Source organism: Suricata suricatta, chromosome 8 (genome assembly GCF_006229205.1).
Source record: "Suricata suricatta isolate VVHF042 chromosome 8, meerkat_22Aug2017_6uvM2_HiC, whole genome shotgun sequence".
In the NCBI taxonomy this organism is placed as follows: Eukaryota; Metazoa; Chordata; class Mammalia; order Carnivora; family Herpestidae; genus Suricata; species Suricata suricatta.
This window is the reverse complement of record NC_043707.1, coordinates 93,279,572-93,302,743: the sequence shown is the minus strand read 5'-3', so window position 1 is coordinate 93,302,743 and position 23,172 is coordinate 93,279,572. Positions and strand designations below refer to the sequence as shown.

The following is a 23,172-nucleotide window of genomic DNA, read 5'->3' as shown; positions in this document are numbered from 1 at the left end:
GCTCAAGGCAAACCCTTAAAATAGAATTTGTCATGTCAAATTCCTGCCTCCTTTGAGCTAAAAAAATTTTTAAAAGAAAAAAAAAGAAAGAGTGAGGGCCATTAGGAGGATAGCAGGTAGTAAAAGCCTGTTTAATGTAACATCAATTGTGGAGAAAATATTAGGTACAATTACATAAGGATTGTATGAGAGGGAGCACCTTGAGAAGCGTAATTTAATTAGAATGAATTTATGAGAGAGTCCTGTGCCATTAGACAAAGGGAAGGCGCTAGTGTTGTGCTCTCCTTTCACAAGAGCATTTTAATGAGTTTCCACACAAAGTATTTCAGGTACAAGATTTGTAGCGAGTGGGAATAGAAATGTAGCGCAAAGCAAGAGCGGTCAAGAGGCTCCAGTGGCAATTTCTGAATCAAGACTATTCTATAAAATACTCGAATGTTGGTATTCCTTAATGATAATTTTGGTGAACAACTCTCACAGCAAGATAACCATTTTCTCTCTTTTTTAAAAGTCAGATGCCAGTGCATTCTTCAGTTTGTCAGCATGCACATCAAACTATAGTCCTTGTTCAACTCCCGTCTTGGACATGTGATCCGTCACACCCGACGTTAGCATTGCAAACCCATCATCCGTCCTGGCACTCCAGAAGGGTAGACGCCAACGATGACTTCAGACTGAGATTTGAAATCTCACATTTGAGATCAATGCCAATGATGACTTTAGATTGCGATTTCCAATCTCAAAATTGAGATTCAAAACATGACATCAGGGCATGTTTTCTGGTTCTGATAAGAGGGATTGAAAGTGTTACCTCCCTACAGTAACTGTGGTCATAAACTTTTCAAAATTCTTTGATACGAAATTCAAGTAGGTGAAAAGGAAAAAGAGCACCACGTGAAATTGGGGAAAGGAGGATGCAATAAAAGATACGACCTTAACCTTGGTCAAAATATGTTCAGTAAGACCCTAGGGAATCGGGCATATATGAGATCCCTATGGAAGGGTTTCTTAAAAAACTGACAATAGACTCCTTTGTTGTTTAAGGATTTGTGTCTGTTCCTCAGAAAGTATGTTTTTGGGATTTATTGCAAGTAATTCTGTTAATCTTTTCTAGGTATTTTGGCATGCCAGGTGGTTAAAGAAGGATGACATATACCAGGTCTATGGAAATGCCATAAATTATTACATAGTAATATAAGTATTTGTAGTATCCATGACTAACTTTTAGAATGGCAAAGTTATAAATATCTGTACAGTCTATGTGCAGTTGTTACTGATTATTGTGGCATTAATGTGTAAAGAACATTCATCTTGTTTTGTTTGTTTTCCACCCTTAAATTTTATTTATAAAACAAAAATTTTATATTTGCACAGGAAAATTAGCGGGGTGTAAATTAAAGACCAAAGGGAAAAAGAAACCCTCAACAGGGGAGAATATTTTAAATGTCTTGGAGGGAGCGGGAGAAAAAGTTTGCTTAAAAATTCCACCATATGCTAACTATATACAGCACTTCAAGTTTATTTATTGTTAAAGCCTCATGTAAATCACGTCATTCTGAAAGTCATGGAAACTGCACATTTGTGCATTAAACTATGTAAACAACAAAAACTGGTCATCCATCCAATTGTTGCTTCACTTATTTTGAATTATAGTGCAATTTTGTGGAGAGTGGAATGGGGATTACACAATATAACGATTTCCTGTAACACCTACATTTTTGCTGATCTAGCAAGGTCTATTGGTATGAGAGCTTAACCTTTATTTTATTTCAAAATGTGTTTTTTATTCTGAGATCCATTGGTGCCAACGGTTTCACGTTTCTCCACGAGCCATGTTTTAAAGCCTGCCATGTCTAAATGAAGGAGTCAAATGGTAGAAAAGACACTGTAGGCAGGGGAATTTTATACTGGAATGAGTTCAGAAATACTTTGAACCTATCAATAATATTATTACTAGGGAGACAGTGCAAATGCTAACACTCCGGATGCTCAAGTGTGCACGTCAGAATCAAAGCAGGATGTTCCATGAGACTGCTCACCACCGTCCCTTATTTACAAAACAGATCCGTCTTTTACACCTGACTTGTCCCCCTCACCTTTCTCTCCGCCTAGTCGGTGTCCGGGGTGCTCAGTTCTTCCTCTGCCTGTAGAAATCCTGCTCAGCCTTCAAGCCGCCTCCAACCTATTGTGGAATGAGACAGGGAGTACATGTTTCTTCTGCTGCTCCGCCTTCCATGACTAGCCTTCTTCCTTCTCCTTTGACCCATAACTGCACAGGCCTTGGGTGCCTTATGATAGCTTAGTCTGGTTTGCATTTGTATTTAAATGTACGAAAGTTGGTCTTCCACGCTGGATCTGTTTTCTTAGTGCACGTGACCGCTCTCTGTAGTGGTGAGTGCTCAGTAACTGTTGTTTGGACTGAAAAGGGGAAAAATCTGCTTCAGTAGGAGCCAGGCCATAAAGTGGTGAGGATACATTTAGGGAAATCTGTACATCTCCAGGCTCATGGCCAGTTTCCAGGCTCCAATGGGACTCTTTGACCTCATGTCTCAGGGTAGGTCTTAAGGTGTGTGTGTATTTGCTGGTGCCTGCGAATACTCATTTTGGACTCAAGAAGTTGTTTCTTTACAGACGTTCCTGTGAATCCCCCTTCCATAAATTCTAAAGGATTTTGTTTTCCCCACTAGCTTCTTAGCAGTTTATGAAATCCTGTATTGGAACAAGAGCCTTTCTCCTTCCAAACTGTTCTCATCAGAATGACCTCTACTTTCCGTCTGGCCCCCTCTAAGTGGAGCTAGTCTAGAAGAAACCTCTGATTTTGTTTCTTGTCTTCAGATTTTTATCTATGTAAGCACAGACTCAAAGGATCAGAATTAAACTTAGGTTGTGAGGAGTGGACTGAAGCTGGTTAGCTGACAGACTCCGAGTTCTTCAGGCTTGAGCTGATTCACACCTAAATCTTGGGAGGTTGTCCTGGGCCACGTAACTTGCTATAGTCAGTCTGACCCATACATCATTTGGATTTAGAGCGTGCATGTAAATCCCCCTAAAGGGTAGAACCTGAGACTAGGCACAGCAGGAGGACCCCTTATATTTTAAAAAGGTGCCTTCACTGTGTCATCCTAGGTGACTTGTGAAGTGAGTTTCTTCTTATTTGTAGCTATCTTCATTTCTTGTAAAGACAAAGAAGCAAACATGCACTGGTGTTTGGTTGAATTTCTAGTTGTGGATGTTTGTTGGTTGGTTCTGTATCTGCCTTGGCCCACGTTAGGGACCCCTTGGGTCAATGCAGTTACTGAAGTTCACGAAGCTATGTGGACGTTGGATACTGGGCTTCACTTTAGCAGAACAAACTTAGCTGCTGTTCTCACCTACAGGGCTGGTGAGCGTGGACAGCGGCAGCCCACGATCCCGTTGCTGTGCGAGCGTCCCTCTGGCTCACGCGGGAGCATACCGCCAACACTTAGCTGTTTTCTCTCAGAGCTTGCTCCTTCATCCACTCAGCAGCTGCTTACTCCAGCCCCCCACTCTTCTAGGCACTGAGGCTGTACTCGACTAGCTCCAATGTAATTTTCTTAGCGCTATGACACATTGATTGCTTCACAGTCCTTTGCCAGTTATAAGTTTATTTTGCTGTCGATTCAGGTATGTCCTTAGTGGCTACCTATGAAGTCATGCCACTATTTTCCCCCTTCGACAGATGAGGAAACTGGAACACAAGAGGTGAATCAATTTGTTCGAGGCATGCTGTTAGTACGTAAGTTGTAGAACCGGATTTGAACCTGGCTAGTCTTCAACTCAGAGCCTGGGACCCTTCTATTTTTATTTATTTATTTATTTATTTATTTTGGTCCTCTTGATGTTATGCTAAATTGCCTAAGACTTTTAAAAAGGCTTAGCCTAAAAGATACATAGCATTTCAATTTTTCTAAAGGTTCATTTAACAGATTTTCTGGAATGCCAGCTCTCAGAAATGAGGCTTTCTCATAGGTATTATAATGATGATATCAAAATACAGAAAATTTTAGAATCAGGCAAATTTACAGTCCCTGGGATGATCTAGCCACTGGATTCTTCATTTTATATTTTTTTATTTTTTATTTTTTAGAATTCTTTTTTTTTTAATGTTTTATTTATTTTTGATACAGGAGAGACAGAACATGAGAGGGGGAGGGGCAGAGAGAGAAGGAGACACAGAACTGGAAGCAGGCTCCAGGCTCTGAGCTAGCTGTCAGCACAGAGCCTGACGCAGGGCTCGAACCCACAAATGTGAGACCCGACCCGAGCCTAAGTCGGAGGCTTAACTGACTGAGCCACCCAGGCGCCCCACGGATTCTTCATTTTAAAATTGTGAACACTGTGGGCACCTGGGTGGCTTAGTCAGCTAAGCATTGGAATCTTGATTTCGGCTCAGGTCATGGTCTCATAGTTCATGAGCCTGCTTGGAATTCTCTCTCTCCCTCTCTCTCTGCCCCTTCCCCCAGATAAATAAATAAAATATTAAGAACTATTTAAAATGTGAAAGTTGAAGGTTGGGAAGCTGTGAGACTGGCACAGCTCACCCCTCGGTTACCAGAAGAGACGGAGCGAAGAGGTCTGCGAATGAACCTAGAACCCCGGTACACTCAGTGGTTCGGAATTTGTTTCACTGCGGACATGGCCTCAGTGTTTTACATCAGTTCGCAGTTTTATAATATTCAACAAATGTCCTGCAGTGAGGTTTTACTCTATTTTGCAGGATTTTGTAGACACAAAACTCATTTATATGTAACTTACAAAATGTTTTAAAATGTTTATTTATTTTTGAGAGAGAGAGAGAGACAGAGAGACAGAGCATCAGTGAGGCAGGAACAGAGAGAGAGGGAGACACAGAATCCAAAGCAGGCTCTAGGCTCTGAGCTGTCAGCATAGAGCCCGACGCGGGGCTCAAACTCATGAACTGTGAGATCAGGACCTGAGCTGAAGTCAGACACTTACCTGCCGAGCCACCCAGGCGCCCCCATTTTTAGTGACTTTTCACAGGTGAAAGTGTTTTACTTTTCAGTATTTTGTATTCATTTGAAACCAGTCTTTCTATCAACATAGGGAATCTGTCTGACTGGACACATAGTTTCTTGCTGAGAAGTTTTCAAGGTTTCATGGCAGCCATTACTAGGAAGAAAAGGCATAGTTACTACCTTGGCAGCTAGCAAGACTTCTGATCAGCCCAATTTCACTGTGTTGACAGGACAGAAAACTGGTTGGGCTTCTGTGGGCTTTATGAAACCAGTGACTGGCATGTTATCTCTTTCAGTCATAAGCGTGTTATCTCTTTCAGTCATAAGCATGATTAGAAGTCAATCTGAAAATTGTCCTTCCCCAGTTTTGATCATATTTGTCAGTGTGACCTCAGAGATACATACTTCCTCCTTTGCTGTGCATCCTTTGACGAGATGGAATCTTTCCTTCTTTGGATGTTACCAGAAAGCATTTTAACAATTCAAGGCATGTTCTAGGGAAATATGAATTCATTAGGTACTAACTTTTGAAAAGAATGAAGAGAGTCACACAGCTCCACTTCTCTGCTTTGTCTTTCAGAACTGCTTTCTTCTGCCCATCTTTATACTCCCAAACACACCCCATGGAAACACACACACACACACATCATTGCATTTTAGCCTACAAACCTTTGCATTGAGACCACCATCCCTGTGGTTTTGAAGAACTGTCATATCAAAGAGTAAGTGACTCCTGAGAGCTGCAGGTATATATCTAGGATGAATGCCAGGGAGTTAGAGGCAGACAGGAATCAAATCAGTGTGAAGAAGGTCGTTGCATTAAATGAAGGAGCCTAAAGTGGACGAGGCTTGTTAAGAAGCTGGGGGCCCCGTATCTGGGAGGCAGCGGTTCTGGTGAAGCAGTTGAGAGCTTTTGCAGCTGAGATGGCTTGAGAAGTTGGATGAGAAGACCTTCAAAATTTTGTACAATTTGTAAGATTTCAAAATGAAATTAAGTGAATTGGTCTGAGGACCAACTGGCATTTTTCTCTGGCCATTTTATTTTTCTCAGATTTAAGTAGACCCTCACTGGGAAGTTATTCCCGAGTAGTGAGCAGTAGACTCATTTCACATATACCCCTATTTGTTCTTTCCCCATGATTTTTAAATTTAAAAACAAGTGCACGAGGCCATTTAAAACTGTTTAACTGTGATGTACATATTTTCCTGTCCTTTCCTTTCCCCTTTCAACTTTATGATTGTATCCCAGAAAGCTTTACTAATTCCACTCACATGTGACTCCCTTCCCAACCTGGTAACTGTCATTAAAAAGCAACCTGGGTACTCCTAGGACATTCCGGGTTAGTTGGTAGCCTGGACGTGCAGAAGGAGCCCAGGGAAAGATGGAACTGTGAGCGCTCATCTTTGGCCACAGAGACACTGTTAAGATGTGCCCAGATGGCATTCCTGTGACTCTCTCTCCTACGAAGTGGGACTTCTGTGGCACCAACAGCAAAGTGATTCATGAATGAAAAGCCTTCTCTGGTGCTACCATTGCATTCACTGTTTCTGCCTCCCTTAGCTTTGGTGAGGCAAAGGCCTTTTATTTCCTCCCACACGAGTATTTCAGAGATTAGGATGTGCTTCCATGTTAATAACATTCCCATGAGTTATCATTTTGGGGACAAATGTGCACATCCCACCTTGATGTTTGTGTGGTATTTTGCTGAGGAAAAACAGAACCAAACAAAGTTTCACTCAGCATATCGGATAAGAGGTATGCCTTGTAAATGTACTAAACCTTTCTTCCCCCTCAGCTTCTCATGAAAGGATAAGGAAAGGCACTGTCTACAACATGTGAAGTACTTTTTTAAAAGTGAGAGTTCTCGGTAGAGCCACAGTATAGCAGGATTGGGTCAAGTGCTTTCTTTCTTTAATATTTAGCCAAGAGAGGCCACTTAGCTACTCTGAAGTTTCCTTACAACTGATCATCCCTTTCTTTTTTCTTTTCTTTTCTTTTTTTTTTTTTTTTTTGTTCACAGCATTATGGTCAAACTCTTGTCCTTATACACCAATAAGTCCTTGCATCTGAAGACCCTGCTGCCAGAAGGTTCTGACCAGTTTGCCATTCTTTCCGCCGTGCTCTGCCTGAGTGCAGCTTGGTTCTAGCCAGACTAAGAATGAACTCAGCAGAGGAAGAGGAAATAGGTAGTGGTTTAAAAGCCTGAGGAGGAAAAGACCATTCGGTTGGGTTTTCTGTCTTCTGTTGGCTTTGTTTTTTAATTTTGAAAAGACCCCAACTCGCACTCTTTTTTATTCAGGGGGAAGCAGTTTGATGTATGAGAAGCATGGTCTTTGGAGTCAGGAAGATCTGAGTTTGGAGCTGTGCCTTGTGACTTTAGACAAGCTACTTAGTCTCTCCAAGGCCTAATTGGCCGTCTGTAAAACAGGAATAGTAGTAGGATGTGATAGGCTTGGTAGTGGAAGAATATTGCATATAAGGTCTCTAGCCTGTAATAGGTGGCTTGCTATTATTCTTATATGAACTATCCTGGCTTTTCTTCCCATTGTTACTTTCCATACAGTACATATTAAGTTTTATAATTGAATGTGATTTAAAATTTTTTAACCAACATATCTAGAGTCCAAGATTTAAAACACTATAAAGGGCTCAGATATGAGCCCTTGGTTTCTTGGGGATTAGTAGTGGACAATTGAAAAACACTTATTTTGTGAGATGTTTAAGAGAAAGTCGTGAGTGAGGCTCGTCATGGTAACAGGCCCTGTAATTAGATGACCAGACAGAGAAGTCGTTCCCAGCGCTGCCTGGGAAGGCGATGGATTTCCTGCCGCACTGGAGCAGGACCCCAAAGAACTGGTGAATTCAGGGAGCTTGGAAACGAAAAAATCAAATATGTCCTTTGTTTTCAGAAATTGATGTACTGCATTCTAATGATATTAAGAAGTTAATTTTTTACAGGAAAATAGCTCTCCCTTGAGAGGGCCACATTGTCCGTCAAATTTACCTGTTTGATTTTAGGAAATGGAAACTTGTTTATTCTGTAAAAGTAGTTATTTGTGTCCATATTTGCTCTTCTGGAATCTGTCATTAATCATTTAGGGTTAAATACGTTCCTCTCCCCTAAAAGGTGTTAGTATATTATTATTTTTTTTTAATTTCATTTTTCCATATCATCTCTTTGAAAGCAAGAACCGGCTAGCCTTTGAAGTACACCACATGCTATGAATCTAGGCTCAAAACGAATATCTTAGTTTTTAAGTACTTTTATCATAAAAAATAATATGAGCTTATTATAGGTCATTTGGAAAATAGAGGAAGATGGAAGAGAAATCCTGCGCAGTTCTACCGGCTAAAAACAATGATCATGGACGCCTCGGTGTGTTTCCTTCCAGGTATCTTTCTGTTTGTACCAGCACTGTTGTAGATATTCTTGATTATAAGTACATCGTAAGATCCTCAAGGTTCTCCTCGTGCGGGGGTCCAGTTTTGTTGGACAGAAACTGGTGGTAGCCAGCCACGATAATAAGGGTGACAGAATCACGGGGAAGGATAGAAGACCCGTGGCTCCCGCAGCCCAGGCCCCCTCCTCTCTGCAGCAGGAAATGCGGTTTCTCGTGTGGAATAAGATTGTCAAGGGAAGGTAGGCAAACTCAAGAAAAATCTTCCAGTTGCCCCTGAGGTAGGTCACCAGGGCAGTATGACCACCCAGTTCTGCTGGATTGTGGTGTCCCTGTTAATTCAGGGAAAAATCATTAGTTTCCTCAAGTCCAAATTTTGAGTGTAACTTTTTCTCCCTGAACATTTCTCAGTAGAGCTTCAATTATTATTGTTAACCTCAGATCGGGGGTGGACATGAACGTGAGAGGCTTGTTGGCATATACACATTTTTGCAGCATCTACCACAGTCCTGAATCATGAAAAACTATTTTTATTGAGTTATATCTTTATTTATAGGTGCTTTCTTGTATGGCCCATGCATCTCTGACTTTTCTCATGTTGAATCATACCGAATTCTCTTACACACACACACACACACACACACCCATTATTGTACAAAGGCTGGAAGAATGGATATGGCATTGGGGAATGTGCAGGGTTTCCAAAGATTGTATTGAGAGATAATTTTCGTTCAGTCTTTCCTGATTAGACACTCAAACCTGTTGTTCTCATCTGCAAAGTGAACGTTTTTATTCCTTTTCCCTGGGCTCTCATCTCCATCTGCGTGCATTGCTCAGGTGGACTTCTTTACTGAAGGGAAGAGCATAATATTCTTCTAGTTTGCCTAGCTCTTTGGCATTTAAGCAAGCTAGAGAGATGCATAAATTTAGCAAAGGATCGGGGCCAAAGTGATGGCTGAACTGGCATCATTTCACATTTTTCATGCTCTGTATTTATAGCAATAAATTTCAAGCAAGGAAATAGATTGCAGGGAGTATGCTGTATTAGGAAGGAAGTTTGTACACTCTTGTGGCTTATTGGTATCTTAGTATAACCTTCTTCCCACTTCCCTGGTTGAGTGAACTGAATTGGATAAGTTCAGGGACTTTTTGGGTTGTTCATGTGTCCGGCCAGTTAAGGGATAAGCTTTTTCTTTTCTTTTCTTTTCTTTTTTAGACTAAACCATGTAAAAGTTACACTAAACAGAATTTATCAAGTGTGGTTATTTGTGACTTTCTGTTAAGGAGCTTACCACCCCCCCCACATTCACAGCACCCTCTTTCTCTCTCTCTCACTTGAGGATATACCCTAATAAATGCTGCCTCCATAGTTAAAAGTTTCTAGGGCTTTACGATGCATTGCATATGTTAACTTAAAAAACAAGCAGTGTCCATTTTTTAAGGAGACCATAACAATGGTGTAATAATATTGTGCTTCCCAGTCATTGTGAATCCTTAATGATATTGAGAAAATTTTGGTTCTGTGATTATCTTGCTCTTTGAATCAGTGGTTGTTTACAGTTTCGAATACATTGCCAAGGGGCGCCTGGCTGGCTCAGTCAGTAGAGAGCACGTGACTCTTCTGAACATTTTTTTAATGTTGTATTTATTTTAGAGAGAGAGAGACAGCATGAGCAGAGGGGGGTCAGAGATGAGGTAGACACAGAATCTGAAGACAGGCTAGGCTTTGAGCTAGCTGTCAGCACAGAGCCTGATGTGGGGCTCGAACCCACGAACCATGAGATCATGACCTGAGTTGAAGCCAGACACTCAACCAACTGAGCCCTCAGGCATCCCTGAGAGCCTGTGACTCTTGATCCTTGGGTTTGTGAGGTTGAGCTCCATTTTGGGTGTAGAGATTGCTTAAAAAATGAATCTTTGAAAAAAAGAAGAAATTGCCAAATTACTATTTATTTAATAGCAATAATATTTAAATGATGATGATAAATGGTAACAGTTTATTTTTTAAAAGACAGATACCAGGCTACATGCTTTCATGAATTATCTCATGTAATTTTCTCAATAACCTTTTGAGTCTTATTATTATTATTCCCATTTTACAAATGAAGAAACTCAATTTATTGAGAGCTTCAGTAACTTCTTTTGGTTTGTAGGTCATAAATATCTAGAGTAAGTGATACCAGGAAATACTCCTTTCAACTAAACATGTTTTCTCCCACATATTTCATCAGCTAGAGATTTTTGGAAAAGGGGCCTGTTTTTTTAAAAAGAGAAAACCCCAGTAGAGGTTTCAGTCTTCATTAATCATATACGCTTATGGTGCACATTTATTTGATTGAGCAAATTGGGTTGCTGAATATGTTGTTGTAGGAGAATGGGTTGTGAGAGATTTAAAAAGGAGGGTGATGGTTAACATAGGAATTTATTTATTTATTTATTTATTATAGAAATTTAGTTTTAAAAGAGGGATTAGCAGGGGCACCTGGGTGGCTCCGTCAGTTAAAAGTCTCTTCATTTTGGCTCAGGTCTTAGGATTGTGGGATGAGCCCCGCTTTGGGCTTCTCCCCATCTCCACCCCTCCCCCGCTCTCATTCTTTCTCTCTCAAAATAAATAAACATACAGTTAAAAGAGGGACAAGCACTCAAGCTGGGCTTCTGTGCTCAAGGGCACAAGGTGAGGCCGAACATCACAGATCCCACCTACAGCTAAGACTTCACTTTTGACCCCAATGAAACATTTTTTTGTATATGTCACCTTTGAGACACACACTAAACCGTCTCATCCTGTAAAGCTGCCAGATAAATTACATTTACTTCAAGGACAGTGCAATATTAATCAAAATGGATATTTTAGATTGAGAAAGCATGATTTTTAAATTCTGTGTGTTTCATAATCAGTATAAACAGTGAACCCCATGAGTAGGAACTGAATTACCTTTATCTTTATGTCTGGAGTGTCCGAGACAGTGTCCAGCAGACAACATGGTACAGATCTAATAAAACTTTCTGAGTTAATGAATGAGTGAAGAAATGGATGAGCAAATTTTGTAGTTTTTTTCTGTCATCTACTAAGCATCTGCCTAGGATGTTGTAGAACTTTATTCTTCTATAACATTCAAAAGAAGGTAGGTAACGTAGCGTTTATTAACAATATTCCTTCATATGTATTGCAGCTGTCCCTATTGTTAGAAGAGAGCTTTGAATCTTGGTTCATGAAAGAAAAGTCACAGTTCAGTAGGGCTGGGGCCACACCTCCACGCACAGACACTCCATTGAGACTGCAGACCCCCACCCTGCTCGGTGTCTGGGTCTCAGCCCAGACTGAGGTTGGGCAGTGGGAAGAAGGAAGCCGTGTGGTTAAACCACTTGGGATAATTGAAAGTCGACCATACTTATTTTCAATTTGGCAGCTGCATTAGCTTTTTCCTCAAGTGTGCAGTTTTCCCTGGCCGTCTTCACACTGTGGCCCGCTCACCACTGGTGACCTGGCAGAGGCCTCCAAGGCGGCTCACCATCGCTCTTCCCCGATGGTTTCTTCCATTCCAGCATTTTCCCTGATGCTGCTCCCTGGTATCGAGGAGTCAGATCCGTTTCTGTGTTTGCCAAAGTTACAGAAAGACAAAAATCAGGGAAGCATAATATAATGAGCATACTTATTTTTATCAAGGATAACGATAATGAAGTTTTATACTTAACATGGCCTATGTTTGACTGCATGCCGGTATTTCAAGCCTGTGAAAATGCTACTGGCTCCTCTAGCCGTTTCACACACTTTGATTCAGACCCTTAGACATTTCCGGTGGGCAGTGCATATTTGAGCCCACTAATGCATCAGTCCTGATGCTCCCAGTTGCTCCAGACTTGACACCGCTCTAGTTAGAGGCTCAGCATGCCTGCGACAGATGACGTGTGCGTTTCAATGTCAGCACGAGGGGAAGGCTGTGAAGATAGGTGTTCGTGTGGCACAGGCTGCAAATCCAGATCCCCAAGGGTGAGCTATGTACAGAACCTTGTTCACGACGGGCCTGGGTTCTTGCCCTTTTCCCACTCTCATCTCAAGTTGATAAGTCACTTAAATCTTCACCGTCACACGGGCATTGTTTTCTACCCAAGTGGAAGCTGAGTTAGAAGAACCTCAGCTCTTTGGTGATCTTCTTTTTCCTGTGTTCCTTGGATAAAATGCCCTTGATACCAAATAACTGTATGCCGAATACTTATTATTGCTAGAGTATCGTTTCCTGGAAAGGACATCAGGGGTTTCAGAAAGGGGCAGGAAAATCCACTTTTCCCTTTAGCATTTACCAACAACTTTGCAATTCTGGTGGCTTGAAATATGGTCAGAGGGCACATTACTCAACCTCTCCCAGTGGCTCCTGCTCTTTCACACTGTGCGTACATGGTCCCCGCCCCCTGCCAGCCAGAGAGTGTCACGCCTGATGCGTGTAGGATTTTGGTTCTACGTTTCATGACTCTAGCAGAGAAGGATGTATGCCAGGCAAGTGAGAATCAAACTATTGATCTGCCTGACTTAGGAGACAGCACCACTGCATTTCACTGGGATTATGGAAGTTTGGAGGTGATCCCCTAGACATGGGTTGTCAGCCAGATTGGGCTTTCTCCTTATAGGTGCATGGAGGACATTATTTCATGACTCCACCTAAACTTGAGGGGACAGATGATTAAAAGATATAAATTTGTGGGGGGCATGTGGGTGGCTCCATCGGTTAAGGATTGGATTTTGGCTCAGGTCATGATCTCACAGTTCATGGGTTCAAGCCCCACATCAGGCCATGTGCTGATGGCTCAGTGTCTGGAGCTGCTTTAGATCCTGTGTCTCCTTTTCTCTCTGCTCCTCCCCTGCTTGCGCTGTCTCTCTCTCTCTCTCTCTCTCAAAAATAAATAAATATTTTTTTAAAAAGATGTAAATTCATGGATTGTATCTGAGAGAGAGAATTCTATGCCGTGGTCAGGAGTGGGGCTCACCCCCATATTCTTCGAGGGTCGATCAGGATGGTGGGTGTTGCTTTTCTGGTTTGGATTGAACCCACTTGAGTTAAGTAGAGTCCCACCCTCAGCCTTGCAAGTAAAAAAAGAAAATCCTGGAAAGGAAGAGTTATGCTAATATCTTGTATAGGATCTCAATGATGGGAATAGGGATTAGGAGCCAGGGAGTGGTGTGTGGCTGATGGAAGTTGGAAGTTGCGCTAATAATAAGTTACATTTGCATATCAGTTAACAGCTTGCAAACTGGCTCATATACCTTATCTGAGCATGATAACTGCTCACTGAGGAAAAGAAGCTGTTATTATTATTTTTATTATTATCACCAGTATCACATTCCATTTTACAGATGATAAAATTAAGGCTCTGAGAATTTAAGAGATTTTTCTCAAATTCCTAAACTGTCACTTCTGAATCTGTGTAAATGACATACATGATTGTGGATCCAAAGTTGTCACCTCTGAAACATACTGTTGCGAAGCCTAGCTTCCTGAGGACTTCCCTGTCTTTTATTATCTTCTATCTGACATTCTAGCAGAACCTAAAGATGTTTTATAAATGTATACTTTATTTAATACTTCCATAGCCAATATAGGAAATGGCACCAAAGTTCCATCCTTTGCTTGCTAAAATCAGCACATTTGTGAAATGGACCTAAACTCCTATAAACTTCCTTAGCTCCCTAAAGCTTATGCTCTATATTACTATGATAAAGTTTGCAAAGCACTGCAAACAGTAAGAGCCATACTCTTCCCCTTTTCTGGCATCAGGTAGTACTATGACATGTCTGGAGTCTTCAGCAGAAGAGATGGCTTGTAGTGATAATATTTATTAAAAGTTAGTGTTTCCCAGTGAGTAAATTTGTAGCATTGCTTTAGAATGGGTTTTTAGTGAAGAGAATTAAAAAGTACATTTGATAGATTCTTCAATGTTGCCAAACTTCCAAAAATGATAACCCCATTATTTGAGGTATAAAAATCTTTTAGATCATATGTAAATATTTTCTTTATGTGTAACACTGCTGGGAAATTCTAATGGAGCCATGTCTGTTCAACTACTGACTGTGTAAAACTATACATTTTTGATAAGCCTGTTCCAAATTTTCCTGTCCTAAAAAGAAAAACATTAAAATCACCCACTGTTGAAGACAAAAGACCATAACTACTTTAGGAGACATCATTAGATACATTTAGAACTAGGGAAAACTTCAAAACTAGATAAAAGATCAGAAGACAACCCCACTGATAAAAATTTAGTTCCTCTGTAGCTGCTGAATAGAAAATCCTTTCTAATAAATGGCCACTGAACAAAAAGGCTTGTAAAGTCCACCTCAACCATTTACATTGGAGAAGTGTAACTTCTTCAAGTAGGTGAGATAAACCAGCTCTCCATCTGTCAAGCTGTGATTGAACAAAGACAATAATATCTGACCTATAAATGACTTATTTTTTATATTGCCTATCCAAGTCACGTCACTACAAAATAGCTGTTTATTACCTTATTTTAGTAACATGATGGTCTCAAGTATTGCATGATTGGTTCCTCCCTTTTCCATGTGACTCAGAATCAGCTTCTGCCCTCTGCTCTGCCAGGGTCACTCCCTCCCCACACAGGTAAACTAAACAGCAGAACGTGAGGACTTAGGCACATGTCATGTTGCTTTGGTCGAACAGACCTTTGATATACTTTTTTTTTTTGAGAGAGAGAGAGAGAGAGAGTGCACATGTGTGTGTGTGAGAGAGAGAGAGAGAGCGCGCATGCATAAGCGGGGAGGGGCAGAGAGAAAGGGAGAGAAAGAATCTTAAGCAAGAGGCTTAAACATGAGGCTCAGTCTTAGAAGTGTGAGATCATGAACTGAGCCAAAATCAAGCCTCAGATGCGTACCTGACTGAGCCAGCCAGGTGCCCTGACCCTTGATATATTTGATTGCTTATTTACCAAGAACCTGATTATCCTTCTGGATTGCTGATGTTACCAAGTGCAAGGAGAAATAGTGATGGTTATGAACTTTGCACAGCGCTGCTGTGCTTTAGTAGTGCTATTTGGCACAATTAAACCTTCTTGGTTCATTTTCCATTCATAACATCAGCATTTAGGCTTTTAGTGAGCATCACTGTATACCATTCTTGGTGATACATAGCCCACATTTCTAGAAGGGCTATGAGGGTTGGTTAATAATCCAGTGCTGTTACCATATAATCTTTTCTGGGAAGTTGCATCTGCATAACCTCAGTAGCTTTTAACTTTGGGATACAAACTCAGTAATGTGGGTTCCTGTTTTCCTTCTACCACCCCCAGAGCCTCCAAGTAAAAATAAAAAAATTAAGGTGAGTACAGGAGTTTCAAAGGCATCTACTTCTTATTCTGGTGACAAGTAGTGGATGGAATGTCATTGTGGAACATATAAGTTGTTCCATTTGGTTCTTGAAACTTGAAAAAGTTTCACCGTTTCAGCTGAATCGAATTGTCAGTTTCGTTTTTTTAGAAAACCGATTGATTCAACAAGACGTGATTGATTGCTCAGGCAAATTGCTTCTGAGACAAATGTTTGGTATAATTATTCATGTACTGTCTCTGCTATCAGTGTGTAGCAATAATCTTTACTGTCCTCTTTTGTTTAATTGTCTGTGTATATATTCACTAGAAAGGAGGTTGATTAAACTTTGAAATAGCTTGTATCTATTGTATGAACCCTATTAATATGCATAATTATGCCTGGGAAGAGAACTATCTGTAATTATAAAAATTATGGTTAGAACAGGTGATCTATATATTTTCTCTTTTTAGCTTTCTTTCAGCTGTGTTTTAAGAGCTGTTCTAGAGTACAAGTTTTGGTTAATAATCCATAACAGAGCTAAAGTCAGGATGGGAAGGTCCCACAGGACCCGAGCTGGATCTTGCTGGGAAAAGCTCAAGATTGGGAAATAGAACTCTGGAACACAGGTCAAAGGAGGATATGAAATATTTGCCCCACAACCCCATACATGACTAACCTTTATTTTGGAGAGGAAAGGTTTCTCAGATTTACCGAAATAGCATTAGATTAAAGCAAACCTGACTTGAGTGGTTTATAAACTCATAAATGTAACAGAATAAAAGCTTAAGATCAGACATTCAGTTGGAACTCTGCCACTTAGGAACTTTGGGACTTCAGGCGTGCTTCTTATTATCTGTTAACCCCAATTTCTTCAACTCTACAAAGGGTAATGATAATATCTATATTGTGGCATTGTTACCAAGAAGAAATGAGGTAATGTCTGAAAGTGTTAAACACGGTCACTGGCACTTAGAAGATATTAATAAATGTTGGTTTCCTTCTTGCTCAGCAAAACCTTAAGGATAAGGCTGGTGGGGTTGTTTGTAAATTACTTCAATAGCATTTGTCAAACTTATTTACCTTATTGTTTCTAAGTAGTTAAAACAGAAACACACATATCTAAATATATAGACACATATTTTGTAATTAAGGCCCCACTCGTTTTCTGTAATGCATTTGGGGTCTTTTCCTCTGCAACTCTGAACGTTTTACAGTTTTAAGATATGTTTTATAGCCTCATCTGGGAGTCTTCTGAATGAAAAGGGGGTTTTTCACCTTCATTTATGTACTAACTTCAGAATATCTGAGAACTCCCTGAATTGTCACACAAAGTGGTTTATGTTTGTGAGTATATGAATTTTCTTGGGAAAAGAGGCCATGGCTTTCATCATTTCCGGAAGAGATAGGGGACTCCAAAGGTTTAACATTGATTCTAATGATAACCTTCCACTTGCATTTTTCAGTCCAAGGATATAAATATTGCTATTGATATCTGTTGAAGACTTATTGTACACTGGACTAAGCCCATTATATGTTTTATGCTAATGGAAACTGGGCGTTTATGAACCTCAAGTTCACAGAGACTCTTTAGCACACTCAGGAAAGGGAAGCCCGGGGACGGTTTGCCTTGGCAGTGCGGAAGACCCAAAAGCCAGGGCAGCTAACCTGCTGTTCACTTTACACATAATTTCTAAAACACGTGACTAGAGTGATTTAATAATAATGTTTCTACACCATGTATAAAAGATACTCAAGTTAAAAAAAATGTTTTAAATATTTATTGATTTGAGAGAGAGAGAGAGAGAGAGAGAGGCGGGAGAGTGGGGGAGGAGCAGAGAGAGAGGGATATACAGCATCCAAAGCAGGCTTCAGGCTCTGAACTGTCAGCACAAAGCAGGGCTTGAACCCACAAACTGTGAGACCATGACCTGAGCTGAAGTCAGACGCTTAACCTACTGAGCGACCCAGGCACCCCACTCAAGTTTTTTTTTAAAGGCATTTAAGGGATATGATTCATTTCATGAATCACGGTGTGTGGAATATACCTTAAACCCTGGCCCTCAGTTTTGGGGGTTTTATTTATTTATTTAATTTAACAGACACGAAGACTGCCATTGCCCTAAAGATTAGCTCCATTTGTCCTTCAGCCCCTCTGTGGGAGAGGAGTGTGGGGAGGGGAGATAATCTGTGGGAGATTCAGGTAGGTTAGAAAAGCCACAATCGTGAAGCGTCCCAGTTAGTTACACCTGGGAAAATTAGGAATAATATGTAGGGCCAACAATTTGGACACTGGCCAGTGTGAGGAAATCTTTAATATAGGGATTTAGCAAATTCTTGGTTTACTGTGGAACTGATCCATCATGATACGTACATAGCTTGAAATTATCAAGACTTGTCAGTCAGAGATAAGGTTGCATTTGCCTTGATTAGAATTGTTAGTCTTACTGGACATCTCCTGAAATAGCCTGTTCTGTATCTGGGGTTTGCTTATGTCTATTGTATTTTAAACATTGTTAATAATACAGCCATAGCACCTTTGCAAAGTCAGTGTTAGTGGTGTTTGCCATCTTGGTTACCTGGTTACTTCTGTTGGGAGCACAATTCAGATGCCAGGGGGAATTCTTTTCATCTGTTATACATTTCTTATGATTTCTGTACACTTGCCCTCAAACTTCATGCATTCACTTTATCCACTGTATGAGTATTGAACAACTATTATGTGCAAGACACTGTTCTGTATTCCAAGAATTAGTTCATTGCTTTTAGGAGTACACATCTGGACCTCATTTGAGAATTATTATCTGTGTTTTGTCCAGATGAAGAGATGAGCGAGAACAAGGTAATTCAGTAATTTTGTCAGTGTCCAAGCATCAAAAGTGACAAATATCAAAAAGAATATTCTGTTTCCTGACCACACGATCCCCTACAGTTTCACATCTAATGTGCATTTTAAAGTGTTTGTAGTAGAACTGGTGTTTTTCTAGAGCCATCTTTAGAAGATTTCTCAAAGGATTTTGAATTTTTAGGGAATATAGAAGAATTTTGCTTCATTTTGGCTGTAAATTTGGTGTCTCTATTGAAACTTGGAAACCAAACCAGACAGCTTTAGGTTCTCATTCATCATTTAGAATGTCAAAGAATGTAAAAGTGGAGAGCCCAATTTTGTCTTAATTCTGCATATTCATTATATTTTGTTTATTTTCAATTTTTACTGAATAAGACTGACTTCACTGGCTTCTTCTGAACTGAGCCTAATAATCATATACGCTTCAGCTCGGAGTGTTAACTAAAATATGTGTCCTAGAACAAAGTCACATAAGCTTTATGGCTCTCAGTCTATTTCTTGACAGTTTTTAACTTGTAAGAGTCGTTCTTTGACTTAATTTTTCTAGAAGAGAATTTCATGGTAGTAATCTAATAACAGTCTGCATGTCCTGTGTTTCTGAACTTGTCTTCCTCATCACATTTGGAAATTTAGCACAATTTAGCAAGTTGTGATTAGCACTGACACACACCAGAAAACCTACCAACAGTTCTGAAATGCATCTACTGTTAGGATTGCATTTGAGAGGAATGATTTAAATGCTTGGAGCACAAATGCCTTGTGTCATGGTATCTTTTTTAAAAAAAACAATGAAAATTTACCTCTGTTTATTATTACCAGACTTATCTTCCATTGTCAGAATCTGCATTATACATCCCAATAAAAAGAAGAAAACAAAATCACCCAGGGGATAAGAAAATAAAGATCACCTAGGGAAAACCATTGTTAAAATTTTGCTATTTCGAGGTTTAGCCTTCCAAATATATGTGTACATTTTTAAAAATCTTTAAAAATGTAATGCTGTGCCACAAACACCTTTTCTGTCATTGTCTGTTTTCCTACAGCATTGTGTTTAACGGCTGCATTATATTTCATAACATAGATTGGCCGTTATTTGTGAAACCCATGCTAAACTGGATATTGAGTTTGTTTGCAAATTTTTACTATTACAATTAATGTGGCAATTAATATCAACATAGTACAGTTTTATTTATTTTTAATTTAATGTTTTATTTATTTTTGAGAAAGAGAGACAGAGCACGAGCAGGGGAGGTGCAGACACAGAGGGGGACACAGAATCCTAAGCAGGCTTCAGGCTCCGAGCTGTCCTGAACTCACAAGCATGAGATCATGACCCGAGCCGAAGCCGGCTTCATAACTGACTGAGCCACCCAGGTGCCCCAGCACAGCTTCATATTTATAGATCATCTCTATAAAAAAGCAGTATTAATTTGCCATTGACTTTTTTTAGAAAAAATTGAGTGATATGGAATTGGTTCATCCCTTGTATACTTTCTTATTGTTTTTGTACACTGTAGGAATTATTTTTCAAACTACTAATCTCAATTATTTTAAAGCTATTTTAAAACATTTGTTAGCTATGTAGTTATGATGTGAGGTATGACTGGTATAGTTGTTAAGCTTATGGCCGTCTTATGTTTAAGGAAAATACCCATTATCTCGTATTCCTTTCACTAATAGAACAAAGTTGTGATAGTGGCCGGCAGATAAACTGGGCCGTCTTCCATCAGTGATAATGGGAGCATGTTTATGCCACTGTCTTCCTGCTGAAAAGTGAAGAATTTCTTGGGTCTTAAGGAAAAGGAGGAACCACACAATCCACAATAACTGTGTTTATATTTTCAAAATAGTCTCTCACTGCCTGTTTTCAAAACCTATGGGGCTTTCACTGTGTGTGTGTGTGTGTGTGTGTGTGTGTGTGTGTGTGCCTGTTTCCTTGCCCCTGTGCCTTTCTGCCCCTCACAGAATATCTTAAATGCCATTGGAATACTTTACCCTGTCCCCTCCAATTTGTGGGTTTGTGGGCTAGTCCAGCAGCAGGCTTTGGAGAAGTTATTTGCTACCTTATTATAACATACTTAAACTCAATAGCAATTCAGGCCTTACTGGGTATTTACCTAATTTATTGTGGCAATGCGGTATTTAGACCACTGATTAAGTGAAGTCTGTCAGTATAGTTAAAAGAAATTAGAGACACTATCATTGCTAAATCACTTAACAATTCAAAGAAGAATTGTAAACATATGAATCCATTTAATTATAATAGTGCCAATTATAAGAGAAATTGTAACGCTGAGAACAGTGGCTTTTATGTAATCATAATAATGGCATGTATTTATCTTGGTTTGGCAAGTTAGGCCTTTCTTTAATACTTGGCTTTGCCTAAATAGAATGTGGTTTGCTGAAACCCACAATAACCCCCACACCCTCCAATTTGTTATTGCAGAAAATACTGAACAATAATCATGCAGTATGAATGATTAATGTATGCATGGGTTAGTAAGTATCTTTGAGGTTTAAAAAGTGTTTTTATTTACATTCTTCTGTTGGCTGAAGGTATAAAACAAATAAATACAAATCCACATGTGTTAAGTATTCCCACCCCTTTTCCTTTCTCACAAGTATTTGTACTGTGAGGATAGTCATGGCTTTTCCCTTATTTTCTGTGCTTTCTGTTTTTATTTACCCAATGCATATCTTTTAATTATACTGCAACTGTAGTATTTGATACGTAATCCATTTTTAAATTCACTAAGTACTTTGGATATAGCTTCCCCCAAATATAAAAATAATCAACGTAATAATATTTGAAGATTGGCCAATTTAATTTATAATGTGTTCTAAAATAATACCTACTGGAATCACACTTATTTGAAGCGTGCATAAAAAGATTACTCGCATTCTCTATTTAATAAGATTACAATTACTATTGAGGACAAAGTGCTATCTAGTGATATAAACAAAATTACTCTGGAATTGAAATATTTCTCTGTTTTAATTTCGGGGCTTTAATGTCTTTCTCTTTCCTGCTTTCAGAAAGATAATTTGCTGTAGTGTCACACTGTGCCTTTCTAGAAGTTGGAAGGAAATCCTAGTTTCCTAAGCAAAGAAGAAAGGATAAGTTTGAGGAGAGCTCTGATGAAAACTTACTTTCAAAAATTCAGACAGGTCTTTGTTTTAAGAATAGCCCTTACATGGACACTTAGAATTCATTGTATAAGCTATATGTTACAGAGAACATCGGAAATCCAAAATGTTGAATTTTTGTGTGTGTGAGACTTTAAAACTTGGTGTCCAGAAAGGGTTAATATTTTTATTACTTGAAATTTGATATAAAATTGTGGGCAACCCATGACATGGTTTGGAGTACTTGATTATTCTTTTCTCGATAAATAAGAGTGGCATACAGTTAATTTCAGCACTGTAATTGAGCAATGCATTCTGGGAAGTCAAAAAGCACTGTAAGATGAGGAAATGTTTTAGGGCCTAATCATGAGAAGAAAGGAGCCTTTCATAGCCCGTATGATGCTGTTGTCAGAGCTAAAGGCAGATAATGATTCAGTAATAATGGCACATTGTGAATATTTAAGCTGAAAAGATTTGGGCAAAATGAACAGACATTGTTGGTTTGTTAAAACTGAACAGTTGGTCTTTGGGCTTCAAAAGCACTCTGAACTCAGTACAACATTTTTATTCAAAATTTTTCCTAAAACAAGATACTTTTTTGAAAGTTATATCACACACCGTCACTGCAAGAAGTTTTAAAATGATCTGCTTGTTTAATTTTCACTGGAAACTGGTAGCATGGGCTCTTTTCCGTTACAGAGAGGTTTAAAAGTTTCACGTGTTTCTTCTTGACACATCTTTCCAATGTAGTCGGCAGAAGCAACACCTTCAAAGAACACTCTCATACTTGGCAGTGATGTAAAATATTAAATATAAAACCAAGAGTGTCAGATTGCAGCGAAAGTGAAGTCATTTGCACTTTGTTCCTAAGGTTTCCAATACACCCTTAAGAGTCTTGCAGCTGGGTTTCTATGTACCTTGGCTTTTCTCCTCATTAGTATACTTTCAACCTGTTTGTTTTTGTTCTTGAAGCATCTGTGAATAGCAGATTTATACAGCTCTAGTGTCCCATTTTTGGGGTGAATGGTACCAGAACCCTAAGATTTGAGCCCTCGTTCCTTCCGTTAACTTAGCAAGAAGAGAGACCTGATCCCCGGTCCAGGAGCCGCATGTTTTAAAGCTTACTAACTTTAATGGTAGGTTTTTAGAGTCAGTAGCACATCTGGTAAAAAAGCTAGAATCCGTTTTGCCAAAGTATAGGTAAGACCGTGTGATGTTGAAGTAAAGCTTTCTGAGACTTTAAAATCCGACTCAAGGATGAAAGAAAACTTTAGACTAAGTTTTAGGAGAGAACTCAGCCTTTACATATGTGAGATATGTATGTACCTCCATGAGTTCTCATGTACTGTGTACGTGGTTCAATCACATAAATAGTTCGACGTCGGGTATTTCTTTTATAAATACACTTCTCATGTGCAGTTCTACACAGAGACTGAAATGAAACAGATTTCTGAGGCTATACAAATGTTTTTCGTTGAATAAAAAAG

The 23,172-nt window shown here is 39.5% G+C and overlaps 1 protein-coding gene across 1 annotated transcript in view; it reads left to right on the top strand.

The window, feature by feature from the left end:
- NFIA (nuclear factor I A) overlaps positions 1 to 23,172 on the top strand; it is a 362,772-nt gene that overhangs the window by 114,249 nt on the left and 225,351 nt on the right. Inside the window, exon 3 of the mRNA XM_029946438.1 lies at positions 8,295 to 8,390. Coding sequence (XP_029802298.1) covers positions 8,295 to 8,390 — 96 coding nt within the window. The remainder of the gene's footprint in view (positions 1 to 8,294; positions 8,391 to 23,172) is intronic.